General features: G+C 36.1%; 1 protein-coding gene across 1 annotated transcript in view; it reads left to right on the top strand.

Moving 5' to 3' along the window:
* Window positions 1-18651, top strand: part of LRBA (LPS responsive beige-like anchor protein) — a 411018-nt gene that overhangs the window by 76663 nt on the left and 315704 nt on the right. Inside the window, 9 exon segments of the mRNA XM_055797819.1 lie at window positions 1400-2425; window positions 3158-3247; window positions 3509-3684; window positions 4967-5120; window positions 5515-5695; window positions 6954-7075; window positions 7460-7567; window positions 10133-10304; window positions 10940-11378. Of these exon segments, the coding sequence (XP_055653794.1) occupies window positions 1400-2425; window positions 3158-3247; window positions 3509-3684; window positions 4967-5120; window positions 5515-5695; window positions 6954-7075; window positions 7460-7567; window positions 10133-10304; window positions 10940-11378 (2468 nt within the window).

Genomic DNA, 18651 nt, shown 5'->3' with positions numbered 1-18651 from the left:
TCTTTTTTTTATGCTCTCTGATTTTTAATCTATAATTTTTAGTACCTTTTAAACCTGTCAAATTAAGTTTTGACTTCCATGTATTGTGTTAAGAGAAAATATACCTACTCGCTAATCGTCACTTTGAATACCATGTACCTGGAATTTTTAGATTAGATCCAAATGAATGACTTCAGTATGTAAGAGAATAAGAAAATGTGCATTCATATATTTAGTAAAGTGTACTGCTCTATTTTGTCTACAGAAAATGTTTATAATAAAGAAAATGGCTAAAAAATTAAAACCCTCAGCTGCAGCTTATATGTTGGGAATTTTTTTAAGAACTAAGTTTACAGATAAACACATTTGTTATTGAAGATAAATCTAAATCTTAAATACAAAGGTATGGACAAACTAAATTGAATGACAGTGTAATAAAAACTTTAGTGAGATTTTCTTTCAATACACAGCTATTTATTTGGGCAAATTAGTTTTATCAGTATGTTTATATATTTTTTCTATCTGGAATTTTTTTATATATACCTGAAAAAAAAATCATAATTTTTTTCAGCTCATCTGTAGGAAGGTCTTCTCACTTCAATCGGATTGTGTAGCTGTTCTCATGTGCCTTTTAGACTGAGTAACTAGCATTCACTAAAGGAAAAGTCCTTTCGAAAATCTTAGGTATCATTTGGAGATCTCCAGGATTTTGGCTTCATTACATGCTTGTCTCTGCTCTGACTTAGTGTGGTTGTATTTTTTTTAATGTAAACTTCTCAAAGTTTATTTGTCTTTGAGGGTTGTTGAGCATACTCAAGGTGCTAAAACGATGTGAAATCTCAGCTATAGTAAGTGCTGCTGCTACTTGTCACAGTGTTTCCCCCTTACAAAAAAATTGAGTTTGTTAGACAGCCATCTCAAATTTAGTAATTATCTGGATGTTATGCTGTGCATGTTTATCTGCATCCTATACAATTGCATAAATGCAAGTAGCACAGATAACTAATTACAGATGACTGTAACCTAGGAAATAATGCAAGTGTTAACGATAAATATGCAACTTGAAATATTTTCACTTATTTTACTATCTTTAGTAGTTCTTAAAACTCTGATTACTTTTAGTAAACAATTTCTCATCCTTAGGATCAATCTAGGATTTTTTGACTCTGGTGTTACCTTTTTTCTTTTCTTCCTTTTGGCCAGGAATACTAGGTACACTTAGGGAAAAACTTGCTCTCAGTTGAAGTGATTTCCAATGTGAAATTAATTTTTTTTTTTATCATAAAGATAGTATTGAATATAAATTTGTAGTATAACTTTGTAATTTGAGCAATGTTTTTTTTTGGGTTGGTTTTCTTTTTCCAGAGAAAACAGTCATTAATGTATGGTTTTTAATGTATTTTCAACTCTGTTCTTTTAGGTAACTTTTGAAATGCACAAAGAAAGTCTTTCTCAAATGTACAGGGAATACCAAGGGAAAGGAGATGAAGGGACTGGAATACGTTCTTCAGCTCCAATTAGAACAATTTCTGGAGTTAGCAAAGAGGCAGAAACCAAGGGAAAGCAACAACGTTTGGAGTTAAAAGATGATGCTACTGTTCCTTCCAGCGTTATTGATGGCGATATGGAGTGCAGTATTGAAAAGACAGAGGCAGATACTTCAGATGGTGACCAACAAACTCATTCAGTGTCTGATCATAGGGAGAAGTTAGAGGGGGAAGTCAGGGAGACTACTCAGGATTTAAAAGCAGTGCCTTGCATGGAATTTTCTCCAGAACCAGAAGCAATAAAGCCCAGTGTTTCAGAAATTACTACTGGAATAGCTGAAGCAATTGAAGATTCTCTGAGCAAATCTGAGGAGCTTGTGGAAGACTCAGTAGCTGTCACTGCTGCTTCTTTATCAGTGCAAACTACTTTGGAAGGACAAACTCCTGAAAGTCCAGAAAGCCTGGAAAAATCAAGGGTAGAGGTGGAAGATGAAGATGACTTTGTTGATTTGAAAGAGGAAAGTAGTATGCCTTTATCTTCAGAAGAACTTACAGAAACAAACAAGGAATGTAGCTCTAATGAAAGCAAAGTGACAAAGCAGGAAAAAGCAATAGAGAAGCAACCTGAATCTCTGCCTTCAAAATCTGAAGATACTGAAGGTGTAGACGGGAAAAAACAAGAACTGACTTCTTTACCAGAAACAGTGAGTTCTGCAGTTCAAGAAGTAGTGATTCAACCAAATTCAGAAGGGAAGAAGCAGCTGGAGAAAGAAAAGATTTTTAGTGAAACCAAAAAACCTGAAGAAAACGCAAATGCACAAGTGCCAGAGCCTGCTGGCACCTCTGACAAAAGAATCGCGAAGCTTGATGTTTCTAGTGTTGCATCAGATACAGAAAGACTGGAACTGAAAGCTAACACATGTCTAGAAGCACCTCTGCCCCCCAGATCCGTACCCGAGGTAAATATAATCTGTCCTTTATCTGTCTAGGTTAAAAGCAAAAGGAAGTTCTTATTTTGTGAGACTTTTGAAAAAGTGTGCCCATACACATTTTGGGGATTTTAATGTCTGTGGATTTTGTGAGTTATCTCAAGAAAACTTTCAACTTTTTATTAAAATAGTCTGAATTCTTGCTTATTTGTGTACTGGGAAGTCTCTCAAAATTTTATTCTTTGTACGTCCACTTAGGGATGCTGACGGAGTCTGAGTAGTTGGCTAGATGGATACTTCATCTGTGTTGGTACTTCTGTTCTTAAGTTTGAAGACTTGGAAGAAACATTTATATATTCTGAGAGGATTTTATCTAGAATTTCTTCTTCTTCACTCAACTTCAGTTTTGCTTTTTTCAATTTGGTCTCTTATAACGTCAAGTCTTACAATTATTGAGAAGCGAACATTGCTTGTGCAGAAGAAAATAACACTAAGTTTCTTTCATATCCTGATGGAACTTGTGAAAATATTTTTTTTTACGCTAGCTACTCTGCAGGTACACAAATATACATATATATATTTAGAACTATAAAATTTGATAGGATTGTCACTCCATCACGTCAGCCTACATTTTTTTCTGTAAGTGTAATTTAAAACTGGGCTTCTGTTTTATGCTGCAGTGCTCCACTCCTCTAGTCTTTAGTTTCTAACTGAGCTTTTTGTGGTTAAATAGTCATGTATCTGAGTACTTCCCTTCTGCAGAGATACCTGCTAATGGATGCTCTTCATTCTGCACCATTCTTCCTTAAAGGAGGAAAACTACTATCTACAGCAGCATATACTCCCCCTGTGGTAAGGTTGGGTTGCTTGTGTATGCCTTAGACTGACAGGAGTAGTAGTGCAGCTGTAGACTAGTTTGTAGGTTTGGTATATCCAGTAACTAGTGTTTGTATAATAGTTTTAGCTTTGTTTGTAAACATGTATATGGTCTAAACTTATTGAATATCTAAAATCTCAAGTCTATTAACTAATGCATTTCAGTGTATGCCACGGAAACTAATAACTAGAGTGTGGTTGGGTTTTTTTTTTTGTGTCTGCAAACTGTGTATTCAGAGCTCAAAGCAGCAAAATTCTTCAGGACAAGAGCTAGCCGCTACATCAGATGTGCAGAGAAGAGACTCCAGGTCAACTGTGTTCCGGATTCCTGAGTTTAAGTGGTCACTAATGCATCAGCGCTTGCTCACAGACTTACTTTTTTCCATAGAAACAGATATACAGATGTGGAGAAGGTAAATTTCTATTCTTTATATGGAACGATCTAGACTGGCAGCTCAGTTGTAATTAACTTGAGAGTTTGTTGAAACTGCATCACTCTTTGACTTCCAATTTTGTACATCTGGTATTTTCCTCATTCTTCAGTAGCCTTACTTATTTTGTGACCTATACCCAAATATTTTCAGATTTTTTTTAACACTCTTTATAGACATAAATGTTTATTGGCTGAGGGTCTGCACATATATTTTGACTGAAACCTCACTACGTTTAGGTCAATAGCAGTGTTGCTGCTGATTCTCATTGGACCATGATTTTCATGTTCCTAATATATGTAAGGGCCTGCATCTTTTATTAGTATCTAAATATGGATATATTTTTTAAAAAAATCTATCCCAAATAGTATTTATTACTTCTACATTTACACACACTATATTTCTGCTTTGATAGGGTTCTGTGAACACAGGTGTTCTATGCATTTATGCATTTAAAATTAAACTTGTAACAGGGACTTGGAATGCAATCATCAAGAAGAATTTAGTAAAAAAAAAAGCAAACAACCATGAACTTTGAAAAAAGTTGTAATTCTGCATGTTAACATTAAAAATTAGTAACTTACATAACAGTGGTGTCTATTATTTGCTTGTAGTAGTGAATGTGAAATTTAAATTGAGCCATATAGTTGTGATGACTGATAAAAAGGAATGTAAGGATGAATAGAGTATTTAAGTGTTTAAAGCAATTTAAATTGAGGTGAATTTTTGTCTGACTATAATTTTTAAGGTTGTGATTAAATGGACCTCGCAGGATATCATCAGATGTAGCTAAAATATTTTTAGTTTAGGTTCTGTTTTGAAAAGCTATTTCAGTGTTTTAACAGAACTTAAGTTTTTTTTGTTTTGTTGATTTTTAATTTGAGAAAGCCGTTAGTATTTGCTTTATTTTTTCCAAAGATTTAAGTTCAAATCTACTTCACACTTTCAGCAAACTTTATTGTATTACCTGATACAGTGATTTTTGCTGTAGCAAGTAATCATAGACAAGCCTATAATATATCTTTATCCAAGTGATGATTAATAGGCATCTTGATGATTTTAGCAAGCTATGATCTATGGAGGTTTAAGAACAGAAAGGAAATGGTAGTTTTAGGTTTAGATTAAGATTCATCAGTTGACTCTTGTAGTCATGTGTTATTTGCTGCCCCACTGTTGTCTGTTTTTAGGTTTATGAAAGCATAAAAATACTAAAATACCACAAAAATAAAGCTGTAATCTGAATGTTTTTTTTTTTTTTGGACAGCCATTCTACAAAAACTGTGATGGACTTTGTGAACAGCAGTGACAATGTCGTATTTGTGCACAACACAATTCACCTCATCTCTCAAGTGATGGACAACATGATCATGGCTTGTGGTGGTATATTGCCATTGCTTTCTGCTGCCACATCTGCTACTGTAAGAAATTTAATTTTTGTTTAAAAATTTATCTCTTGTGGGAGGATGCCTTTCTTTATGCAGTGTATTAATGATTATATTTGTCCTTTTGGAAAACAGGAATGTATGTGGGATATTTCTACAAACACCTCTTTCTTCCTTTTTTTACATCCATCTTTCCCTGAGATAAATTGGATGCCTTCCCTCTTTACCTGAAAACATAAAAAGTTGCCTAGCTTCATTGGTCTTGAATGGGATTAAATCCCAATGCTAATGATTGTTCCTAGAATCTGACTAATTACAACTTTTGAATGTGACTGAAAATGGACTTCCAGCATACATTTTTCTTCAATTAAGTTGCAGGAATGTCACCTTTGTGAAGAAGTAAATGCTACTTTCAATTTTTCTCTTGTAGCATGAATTGGAGAATATTGAGCCAACTCAAGGGCTTTCAGTAGAAGCATCTTTAACATTTCTCCAGAGATTAATCAACCTTGTGGATGTGCTAATTTTTGCAAGCTCTCTTGGTTTCACTGAGATTGAGTCTGAGAAAAATATGTCATCTGGAGGAATTCTGCGACAATGTCTTCGTCTGGGTAAGCATATAAAACCACTTAATGAGCATAGGAGCTTGCTGTTACTAAATAGTTAGCAATTGTTAGCTTTGTTTTTTTTCTGTCCTTTTTTTGTTAAATCAAGATTAAACTTAGTCGAAGAAGCATTGGGATCTTTTACTATGTTACTATTAGCATAGTCTGCAACGCATACACATGAGGTTCTTTTCCTCTTAAAAAAGTTTAAATAAAAAAATTACTAGGTTTGGTAGCCTGACTGTTGTGGATGCATGTGTTCATTTTATCCACAAAGATATTTCTTTTGCCAAAGTTCCCCAAATAGTCAAGGCTGAGAATATAGCAGCTTTAAGAAAAAGAAATCTTGTGTACAATATGTAGAAAAGAGGTTTAAATCTTAAGGTTAGTAGATGGAGGTATGATGAAAACTAGAGATGGAAATTTCTGAAGAGTAGGATTCAAACTGGGCACTAGTTGTATCTAGTATTAAAGGCTGTTTGCCTCAAATTGTATTGAAAGAAAGTGGTCATTACCTATAAAAGTAATGACTGTTCTGGAAATGTGAACATACAGGACCATAACTGGGTTTAGTTAGTTAACACAGGAAGAGTATTCATGCTAGTTGCATGCTGTAAGATTTTTGTAATGAAAAGTTTAATTTGCATGAGTGCCAGAGCAGCTCAGAGCCTCAACAGTAACTAGCCTTCCTCTCCCTTTCTAGGCAATTAAAACTTTGTGCAGGTAGAGCAAGATTTATGGGATGCAAACAGGTATAGAGGTGGGGTAGTTCTTTTTTCCTTTGAAAATAATCTTAGAAGATGAAACAGGTACAATTGTGAAGCTAAAAAAATAAATCATGTAACTTCAGAACATTTAGTCCACGAGTAACAGAGCATTGCGAAGCAAACATTGTCATTTGTTTCATTAGTGTTTCACTTGGCTTTCTTCCTTGCTGGTCTGTGAAATATAGCTGTCTTCACCTGCCCTGCCCCATGGTTGTATGCATGGTGAAATTTCACTGAGGGGTGCTAACTTACTTTGAAGAATCCATTAGATATAGCATATGTGTACTAGTAGTTTAGTATTAATTATTACTTATAAATTATTAAATAATTCTGAGCATTGTTTTACAACTGTTTAAAATTTATGGAAGCAAAATATCATTTTACTGATGTGCTTAAACATTTTAGTTTGATAAACAGAAATGTATTATACAGCTCTGTAAGGGATATAGACAATACTATTTCCCAGAGTAATTCTTACCATTTCTTTTCCCTTCAAGTATGTGCGATAGCAGTAAGAAATTGCTTGGAGTGTCAGCAGCATGCACAGATGAAGCCTGCTGGAGACACTGTGAAGAACCAAAAAACAGTGCAGGGCTTTATAGGAAAGTCTGCAGCAAAGGCAAGTATAAGACCACATTCAGGAACAGAAAAGTCAGTAATTATTACTGTGTACAGAGAGGGGCAAGTTTTTAAGTTTATACCTGCACCGCTGATACTTTAACAGAGGTGAAGGGCATAAACTGACAACCTGAAGTACTTTTCCTAAGATGCGAATTTAATACTGACGTATTTAACCATTCACAGTCAAATAAATCTGTCACAAGAACTTGCCAGATTTTCTTTTCCCCTTTAAAGATGAAGTGCATATCTGATCTTTGTGCTCTAGTTATGACAATATGATGTACAATGGGTGATTGTACACACAGTGCTTCTTGGTAGAATGCTTTTAAAAAGAGGATCTGAAACAATTGTTGTTGTTTTGTTGTTTGTTTTTTTTAATAAGAGTCCGGTGGACATTGTGACTGGTGGCATTTCTCCAATACGAGACCATGACAGACTTCTGCAGGATATGGATATTAATCGACTTCGAGCTGTCGTGTTCAGAGATATAGTAAGTTACAAATAATGTTTCCTTTGTAGCTGGATTTCTGCATATATCTGGTTGCTGAACACTTGATGTGTGTTACGCAGTTTGGCTAAATGGAATTTACAAAAACTGAATAGTGCTCACAGTAGTTGGGAACCCATAATACTCTGCAGCTGTTGTAGTGATGGGACCAGAAAGAGGGAGAGGTGAAAATCGCTGCCTGCTGATCATGCTCTTTGATGTGTTCCTAAGAGCTTATTTTCGGAAATTCTGCATATTGTATATGTTGTGTTTAGTACAAATACATAGTTTCACATGCTGTACGTAGCCAAGCTGTTTATGTATACTATGTATAATAAAGATGTTTGTGTACTTTTTGAATAGTGAGTATATTTTTAGCTAATTCGAAATTAGCGGTTATCCCTAATTCCTTTACTTCCCCTCAGAGGAAACAATTTGTGTGCATGTTCTGTAAATATGCATATGGGTTTTGGTTTTAAATTGACTAAAAATATCTTTGCCCTATGTCAGCAACTTTATAGCTGATATTGAGGAAATTGAGATTGATTGCTTAAAAAAAAACACCTCTGTAAGCAAATACAGCAGCTGTAATGGCTATGAGTCATTGGTGGCCATGAGCTTGGACACCAGAACTTATTTTACAGTAGTTGGACTATTTAGCAAGTATAAGGATTTACACAGTGACTTTTGTTCTATCCAGAAGAGTGAAGAGTCTTTGGTTTTTACCTTTACCGCAATTATTGATTGAAAAAAGCTACTTCAGTATCTGTGCAAAAGAGTAACAGGAAGTGAATCTTTTATACTGGTGGAAACTAAAATAATCCCAATAATGCAATCTTCAAAACAAAGTGCATTTTTTGTCCTAATTTTTTCTTTTTTTAAAAAATTATATACACATACAACCTCTGCTTTCTTTGCATATCTGTTCCACCAGGTTTTCTGTTTCACAAATAAATATAACATGATGCAATAACTCTGGTTTTTGGCTACTGTTTTGAGATGTGGAGAAAAAGTAGATTTAAAAACTATTCCAAAATAGATGTTTTAATCTGAGCTGCTTATACTTGCATCTAAATATTTTAGGTTTGATTTCCGTGCAGTTTCTTACATTGTGTTTAGCACATAGAATTGTGATTGGCATGATTTGAACCTGTATAGAAGGAACTTGGATGGATTCCACTTAACCCCCAGTAGCAGCACTTCCAGTAGTATATGAACTTCATTTTAAGGAGTTCTACAAAAATAGCAGGAAAAGTAAGGAAGGGGTAGTGCTAATTCACTGGATCACAACTTTATTGTATGTCTTGCAAAAATTTACCTAGCAAGAAAATTCTCTGTACCTTACCATTGTAGGAGACTCGTCAATCTCACACTGTGCTTGCCTGATACAAGCTGTTACTATCTTACTGTTTCTGTCTTGTTCTGTGAAGAAAATTAAGGATTTGGGTGGTCAAGCCGAGGGGAATATAGGTTGGGTTTTTAGCATAACAAATAGGATCCAGCTATGTTGTCTAGTTTTTAATAGAGAACTTCTCATAAACTTCTCCCAGTATAGGTTATTAAAGAACTCTTCATAGAATGTGAGACTTCAGTAGGCACTACCGTAATGATAAAATGAGCTTTATCGTTTAATTTACTCTCTTGAACTGCTCAGAAGGAAAAATCAAATGCTACCTGAGCCCTTATGTAAATGAGGGGGATAAAACCCCCAAACAACCTTTCTTTTACTGTTTAGTCACTGAGGATCTAAATATTCCATTCTCCTGTGATGCCAAAGTGTACAAAGCTTTTCTTCCTTCAACAGCCGAAGTGGACAAGCATAATGTCTAGTCAAAAACTAGACATCATAATGTCTAGTCAGGACTGGGATGTGGCTCTTCTCTCTGTTTCTTTAGGAATGACTGATTACTCTGGGGAGGTACCTGGCATAGTTCATAGTAAGATTTGGTTTTAAGATTTTTCTTAAAATCTCTTCATAAAGTTACAGCTGTAATCCAAATGCATATTTATTTGCCAATTCTTGTTTAAATTGTACATAGTACAGTACATCCATCTGGACAATCTGATGGTGAAATAAAATCTTAACGCTGGTTCTGGAATTTGTTCCACTTCCTTCATTAATGTTTAATAGTTTATAAATGCTTTTAGAGTTTTCTTGAATATGCTTGCCTGATTGTACTTCACGGCAAGTGCTGTTAGTATCTTGGCACATTTGAGGAAATGTTATAGAGGAAACACCTGTAAATAAATAAAGGGGACCTAGCCCCTGCACTAATTTGAAGCATGTAGTCAAAACACAAAACCTTAGTCAAAGTTGTCATATTTATAAATGAAAAATGAAAGGATTAGTGCCACTTGAATACAATTGCTGTATTCCCTAGCTTATAGGTGAGACAAACTGTAACTAGAGAATATTGTTCTTCCATTGTTGACATATCAGCTTACTCTGGGTCTGTTTATGGTAGTGCTGGGCATACTTTACAGAAAAATAAACATGCTGCTGAAATTGTAATAGAAACATCTGTGTGTGTGTCCTTGTGTGTGTCTTTTTTTTTTTTTTTTTTACAGGAGGATAGTAAACAGGCTCAATTTTTGGCTTTGGCTGTTGTATATTTTATCTCTGTGCTCATGGTTTCAAAATACAGAGATATACTAGAACCCCAGAATGAAAGACGACCGCCAAGCCACAGTCAGCCATGCAAGGAATCAGAGAGTGAAAATAATGAAACTCCTGCTACAGGTGAACTGTTAATTACTTGGCAAGTGAAAATAGTGGTTTATGCATCTTAGAATTCTGTGGAAGTCCATGTGAAATTGTATAGAAATATGCACGTTATAACCACTTAAACAACGTTATAGTATTCAATTTGCCTCGGTGTTTGTGTGTATCTTTTCCTGATCTGGGAGGAACATGATCTAGAGGTTGATTTGGCTGTGTAGAGGCAGTTAATGAAGTAGCTAAGTATTCATGAATGCTTATTGCAGAAAGATTACTTATTTTGAATAATGTTAAGTATGCGTAAGTGTAGATTGGCAGCTTTTTGTTTCCACTATGAGACTACTTTCTCCTGTTCTTTTGTAGGGCAATCAATTAATTTTCATTCTTTGACTGTTGAGTCAATATCTTCTATTTCCTTGTCTCAATTTTTGGATGTTGTAACTTTTCAGGTTTCTCAGAAATTAGAGGTAATTCTTCTAAGTTTCCTATTAAATACTTACAGATAATATTAAATATCTAAGAAGGCAAGAGGAAATACTTACAACTGTGTTATTTCACTTGTCGCCTATTGGTGTTACTTCTTAAGGAGTAGTGTGGTGAACACAATTCTGTTAATAATGAACTTAAAATGTGTATTCTGGTTTTGTTATGAACAGATGTGGAAAACACATCTGCTGCTCCTGATGCTTCAGCTTCCACTGAAGATTCAGAAAGTACAGCATCTGTACAAAGAAGGGATTCTGGTCTTGGGGAGGAGCCAGCTTCAGGGCAAACAATCAATTCCAGCAGTGTTGCTGAAGCAGGACCTCTGAATGTCAGTGCGGGTCCAGATGCAATCAGCGAAGTACTATGCACACTCTCATTAGAAGTAAATAAGTCTCAGGAGGGCAGAAGTGAGACAGGAACTGAGGATAGTAAGCCTGCAGCTTCTGTGCCAGCTGCAAAAAATGTCAACGTAAAGGACATCTTGAGAAGCTTGGTAAGCACACCATCTGATGGGACTGCAGTGGATGCTGCTCTTCTGCCACCAACCTTCCTTGGAATTCTTGGCGATGGAGCTGCTGAGCAGTCTGTACAGTTCCATTCCTTTGACAGGTAATGTAACTTCTAAAATAATCGCTCTATTTTGTTTTGCTGAAGATATCTGTAAGGAACAGAAAAATTCACACTTCAGTTTGCCAGATCTCACGTACAGTGTCATGTAGTGCTTAATATAACAAAAATGATTTTATTTACAAGTAGAACCTTTGACTACGAAGTCCACCAACTTCACATAGGTTCATCATGAAGGTACTTTCTGCAATTCATGGGATGCTATGCTATGTTATGCTACAAAAGACTATGGAAATGAAAGATGACTGGTGTTTGGGTTACACTTGAACGTCTTGGTCTTGAAGCCAGCACCTCTTCGTAGGAGTTAACTTTCCTGTCTCCATATATGTTACAGGTCAGAATCATGTATGGTAATATGGTAAGAGGGCCAATAAATTGCCTAGAGATAACTGCAAGAGGTAAAGAAAAGATTAAGGGTGTAAGCTGTTCTTTCTGTCTTTCCTTTTGTCTTTCCTGTTCCCAACTGCAGCACTTGCAGGTGAGTGCTGCTGTACTGGGCATACTTAGTTTTTAAAGTACTCAGGAAATAAAATGGATATTAAATAAATAAAAGTAACAATGATTAGATTAGCTTGTGTATTGATCACAAAGCTGTATCTAGTTTCTGTTACTGTGGGCCGCAAAAGAATACTGGTTTAATAATAGTTATAAATGGATCAAAAACAATGGAGTAATCATCTAGGTGTCCTTCTACCTATAGAATACTCCCATATTCATTTATGAAAATGGACGTATATTCTGCCTTCTGGCGCTAAAGGCCTACTTTAAATCTTCCAAGTTTCATTCTGTAGATAAATTCCTAAACTGTTAATTTCCTTTGTTGTTATAGTATCATTAAAAACTTTCATTTTAATGAATATCTGCCTTTCTTAATATTCAAATGCTGTGGTGGATTTAAAATGGAGCATTCCTGCTTTGTTTCTCTTTTCCTTTTAGATTTAAGTCCCTCTTTCCTGATAATAATTTTGGTGTCACCTACATCTCGGTCTTATTAGCTTCTTATCTTTCCTGAGTGTAGTAGACCACATTGTCTTTTACTATGCTTATTGACTTTTACTTCTCCGGGATTCTCCAAAACAACAGATAACAAAAAACAAAAGAAAGAATCCTGTAACAATTGTGTTCCTGCCTCTAGAAAAGCCTTAGTCATATCCAGAAATCCTGGAGTCAAGCTGGTGCAAGGGGGTGGTTCCCTTGTTACCATACCAGTATCTGATCCTTTGCTTATTCCTGAACTTCCTCTTTGAACTTCTTTGCAGTCTGTGGCGGCCTTGCTCAAACTAGCAGCCTTAGATGGCCCAAGAAAGTGCATCTCTGCCAGGGGTATGGATGCAGCTGTCACAACATGTCTTCTCAACTCAGATTGCTCTGTTACTAGTGGGGGAGGAAATGGTGGGGGTTGCCTGGCTAGATCAGACACAGAGGTTGTATGCTAGCGTTTGGCCCCCTTGCTCCTATCTCAAAGTAACTACTGTGATCTGCTTGTGATGCTAAACGGAAGGACTTGTTTTGGGAGGGTAAGAGGATGGAGGCAGAGGGGGAAAACGGGGAAGGGGGGCACTGAATGAGAACTTGTCGCATCTCCCTGCTGCTGCCTAAGTGCTTTTAGCACTTCCCCACTGAGGGCTGTGATTGCTCTTTACAACAAGTGGGTAGTCGATGTGAAATAATGTAATGTTTCAGTCTATGACTAATGTTTTTTCCTCAGGAAATTTTTATTGTTTGTTGCTGGAGTGGTAGAGATTTGAACCACAAAATGACATTAGCCTGGAGATTCTGGTACAAAAGTGCATGTTGCATTTAGGAATTATTTATTAGCTATTGCTAACAGTGAAGGCTTGTACTGGCTGTGCAAATCTGATTTGAATTGGTGTAAATCAGGTTAACTAGACAGGAAGTAATTGGGCACTTGCAGTCCTGGTATCTGACATAGGTAGATTACACCTACAAAACCTTCTTAACAGAGGAAACTGCGCAATTTAATCTGATAACACGTACACTGATGAAATACTGGGCATTGGCAGCAGCCCTTCAGTCACTTGCAGTTCTGTTTTCTTTTTTCTGTGTGGTTACAAAGTCACTCAACAACAAAAACCCCCTTAAATTCCAATGTGTTTTGTAAGTCAGGTCACTGAAAAGTTGAACTACTTGCTGTTTTGCCTTTTTATTTTTCAAGTGCTGTGCTGTCCCAGATGGACTCCTCTCCTTTTCTCACCTCTGAAGTGCCAGACATTTGTAGCCACAACTCCTAACATTCTCTCACTTAACCTTGAGGCATAATTACTATATTGGATACTGAAAGGAAGCTACTCTGGTGAAGAATATATACAGAGCAGTGAAAGGGTGCATGGATCGGAGTAGTAGACAGCGGTGTGCTTGTAAATGGAAGGGCAGAGGGCAAAGGGTTTTGTGGGGGTTTATGTAACTAGCTGGACTGCTCCACAGTGATAACTTGTGTGTATTAGCTTCCTATGACTTTTTGTGTTTAGTGGGTGGGGCTAGATGTGTGAGAAAAAGTAATGAACTAGTGTAAAATATTTTGCCCTTCAGCAGTTGCACGTGACCTCAGTATGTCAGTGGCTTTGTGTTTCTAGGTGGCTTAATTTTTCATATCCTTGCTATTGTGGCTATGTCTGGTAAGCAAAAGCGTACTTAATGATGTAGAAGTCTTACCTCTAGTCAATTAGAACAATGTATTTACCATAGACGCAAAATTGTGCATTAATCTATGATAAGGCATGTTTTTAACTATCTAGTAAATCAGCTAATTAAAAGGACAGAATAACTGTGTATATGAACAATCTGTATTTAAAATTATATAGACAGGAAAGTTTCACAACCACTTGAAGGTGACTGTATCTTTGTATAGTGTGACTCCTGCTTAAAGTACAAGTTTATGCTCTTAAATGACACCTAGTGACAGCAGCAGGAAAGAATTGTACCAGGGAAAGAGAAAACTTTTTATAAGAAACTAATAGAGCTGGAAATAGTAGCTTTTATCTCTGGGATAGACAAAAATACTAAGGTACATTGGGGAAACTTTGGAAAAACAGGCTCTGGGATGCTCTCTTATTTTCTATGTCTGGCTTACGGTTAATATATTGTTTGATGGCAAGCACAAGTTCTGTGAGTTAACTTTTTTTTTTCCTTTTTTAAAACGGTTTGTTAAAAGTTGTTCCCATGTAGCAATTTACCAGTGGGGTATCTCTGGGAATTTCAAAGCATCTCTCTGATCCTGCATTTATCTCAGGAATGCTGTGTCAGAAATCAAAAATCTCCTCATATCTTAAGGATTATCAACTTCCCAGCCATAGCTGGAGAGTATACAGTAACAGCTATGTGAGTGAAACCTTACTGAAAGGCTGCCAGGTTGCAAGCCTTTGCAAACAGCTAGGTGTATGTGTTCATTCCCATGCCAAAAATCTTCCCCTTATCTTATGTGAAGATATGATCTTGTGATTAGTGGGTGCCAGGGGTTTATCATGATAAAGTTCAAGAATTGCATTGGCTTTTTCCCAAGATCCATAGGGACATGAATTAATGTTCCAATTGCAGTGTGTCCTAAAACAACAGGGTTTTTTATTTGATAGTAATCTTGTAGGAAAGGGTGTGTGTGTGTGTGTGCGTGCGCATGCGCGTGTGGCTGGCTAATGCATGGACATTTAAATAAAACAGAAATAAAAATAACTAAAGCTCAGGATAAAAAAAGAAATGACGTTTCTCTTCAGTTAGTCTAATAAAATCAATAACCTATCACATACTATTTTTACTATGCAATTTAAAATAAAACCTTGGTCTCTCCTGGCTTCTACTGCTCTTTGTGGAAACATTCAATAATCGTGTCATTATAGGAAGCTGATCCTGAAGGTTCAGAGGAATATAGGCTCTTAAATCATGGTCTTCTACCACAGAGCTTAAATCTGCAGCCATGCTGTAACTTACAGAACAGATATGTTAATAAGCTTGTTTATCATTTTGGAACATCGTCTATAAGCTGCTTAGTTTGGCTCAGCCTGTGTTTACGTATTTGTCAGTCAGTGGTGTGCACGTACCTTTGTAATGGTTGGTTGTGGTGTTTCAGTTAAATTTATCAAAGTCCTTTTTTTTAATTTGAAATGAATACATTTTAGACATCATTGATTTGGACCTCAAATGTAAAAAGAATAAACTTGTTGACAAGATTAAGTCTGCCAGGTACAGGTAGAGACAGAATATGACAATGGAGGATCTGTAGATCAAGGCACATAGGCTGTGATGGGAATCTCAGCTCTTTTGGCATACCAACAATTTGCATTCTGCAGAGGCTGAAGAGGCAAACCTTTTGAAGTCCTCTCCCTGCCAACCTGATTTTAAAGTTCTCTTAGAAAACTGATTGTATTCTTTCTATCATCTCCCCGGCCCTCCCCTCAGCTCTGATCTCTCACGGTTTTGGGAATCTGCTATTCCTCCTTTCTCCTTGCGTATTTCAAGGGGGGCATATGAGAACGGGTATTATCTGCAGACAGCAGAGCCCATAGAATGACTCTGACATGGCAGGCTGCTTGCCTGGCTCGCAAAGTAGAGGTAAAAATAAGTCTCTGATCCTCTTTATTGGTCTTTTGCTTATTGCTTAGGAGCCCTGCAGCAGGTATCATTCTGGTAGCCTGGAACAAACCTCACTACTTTTGATTTTGAATTAAAACCATTATCCCATAGGGAAACAGTCAAGCTGTCACCTGTGTTGCTGTTCAGTGCTAAAAATATGGAATGCTAAGAATTAAATCTGTATAAATTCCTGTATGTCAAGAGGAATTAGAGTGCATGTAAGCATTTGTAATTTATAGTGAGATCATCAGTTTGGCCTGGCCCACGTTTTACTAGGGATATTTGACTCACACCCAAGGAAAATTTGTAATTTGAAATATATTTATAATTAATTGCAGACTTGCCAACTTAAATATTTAGGAAAATGTACTCAAAATTTAGGAGATATTTAAGGATACTTTGTATCTTTATATTGAAACAGAAGAACTGGTGATCTGAAACCAAGAAAGCATTCAGTAAGTAAACCCTTACAGAATTTGGCAGAATAGATCATTATTGTGTAAGCCTTTGTCTGCGATGGAAGTCAGTGTTCAGCTCAGTGGTCTGTGCTCATTCAGCAGTGAATAATTGTCTGCAACACGAAGGCTTCTCTACACTTCAGCATAATTGGGACTAATAACACACTGACCTTCTGGCTAAGATGTATTTATGGTGGCTAGTCCTCACTATGCCTGACCTACGTTTATCAGTTCATGTGCTCTAAATTCCTACTTTAAACCTCAGATATTTGATTTTAAATGAACAAAGGCAAACATCTGATATGGTTATGTAAATGAGGCAACTGAACTACCATTTTTACCATAGTGCTTGAAGTCTGCTGAAATAACCTTAAGAATATTTTTGAGCAATTTTTCTAGTTTAATTTTTTTCTCCTGTATCTGAATGATACGGTAATGGATGTTATAACATACAGATGTAACCCAAAAGTAGAGAGTGAATCGAAATGGTGTGATAATGTGAATGTTAAGGAGTGAAATGTATTGATGGTTTCCTTCCATGTGACATGTCTCTACCTGTTCGTGAAGTTGCTTAGCATATCTTGTTGTTCTGATGAAATTAATGCATGATTACAGATGTTTCTTAAATATATTCTTTTTGTAGATCTGAGGAAATATACTATAAGGCCACTTATTGAAGAATGTTGTACTCACATGTGTAGCAATATTTAACTTTTTAAGAAATGCTTATCAGTTTAGCTACAAAAAAGGGCTGTCATATCTGTGTACTCTTTAAAAGCGAATGCCCTATTATTTGAGAGAAGTTGAAAGCACATTAATTTTTAAGACTCTTCTCTGAAAAATTTGATTTAATAATGTGCTAAACACTCCATGTTTTCCACATAGTTTATTTACTACAATACTTAATCTTGTTTTTTCCAGTCTTATACATTCTTTCTTCCAGCTGCATTCATTTTACTTATATTAGCATTTAAATAATCTTTTGAAAGAACACCACAGAGGAACATTGATGGTTAACGGCAGATATTTCTGTTTGAACACAATTGCATTTCCACCTAAACATGCAGATAAAAATCTCTACTACACAAAGAAGGAAAAATGTAGGAATTTCAGAATGTAAACAAACAAACATGACCAATGTTTATGCTTCAAATATCTTAATTTACTTTCCAGTATGAGGTAAATATGAATCTGTACCTGATTGCTGAGCTGTACTTTCATACCTTGAGGAAGTTCTGGAAATGGAAGCTCTTAAAACAAGTCCTGCAACTGTAACATTGGTCATTTGCACCATTGAAAGGGAAGATATACACAGTAGTAAACATTACACTACAAATAATGCAGCAGTGCTTAGCTAGAAAGAAATTATGTTAAGATATTGGATGGCTTTGGATTTTTTTGAATTGGAAGGTCGTGGCAACTGACCAGAAGACAAAGTACATTCAGGGTCTGGGGTTTCTTTATATCATGTTTTTGGACAATATTCAGCACTTCTTTTGGCTGTGTTGTTCGGATTGACAGAACTGTCAGGATAAGGGACCTTCTTTCTGTACAAGATGTACTGTTTATTTTGTTTTGGCTGAAGAATCGGAATAATTTCACTTGACTGTTGCAGATCACTATCTAAAATCTGTTTAGAAGTAGTCTGAGACTAGGAAACAGCTTTATGGTGAGTTGTTCAAAGCCTCTGTTTCCCTCCAAGGTTCAGATTTTTTAATGTGAGGCAGTAATTCCTCCAGCCCCTACCCTGTCACCTTTTATTTTGCTGAATAGTTATGGAGCACAGCAGAAGTCTTTGGCTGTGGTGCATCATGAACACTGAGCAAGCTTGTAACAGAGGGGAACCAGATCTAACATGATATTTAAATATAGGAATTACTGTAGAATTTATGATGAAGATTTTAATTTTTTTTAATATTTTTTAATTTTTTTTTTTAGCTAAAAGCCAAAACTTTTTTTCAGTGGGATATGATAAACAACCTAATTTTCTCAGAGAACTTTGTGACAATGTCTCTTGCTCAAAGCGTGTGGTGACTGTCTGCCATGGACACGTGTGCACACCCATGTGTACTCTTTATGAGGCAGCATACATTCTTCAGTATTTTGAAGTCTGAAATGTACTTATTTGTATTCCTTCAATCAAAGTAAAAGGAATGATGTTAATTTTTTTTAAAATAAGCATGAACAGCTGTACTTTGCAGCTGTGTATTCGT

Source organism: Falco peregrinus, chromosome 2, assembly GCF_023634155.1.
Source record: "Falco peregrinus isolate bFalPer1 chromosome 2, bFalPer1.pri, whole genome shotgun sequence".
NCBI lineage: Eukaryota > Metazoa > Chordata > Aves > Falconiformes > Falconidae > Falco > Falco peregrinus.
Note: the sequence above shows the minus strand (reverse complement) of the source record. Positions and strands in the feature narration are given on the sequence as shown.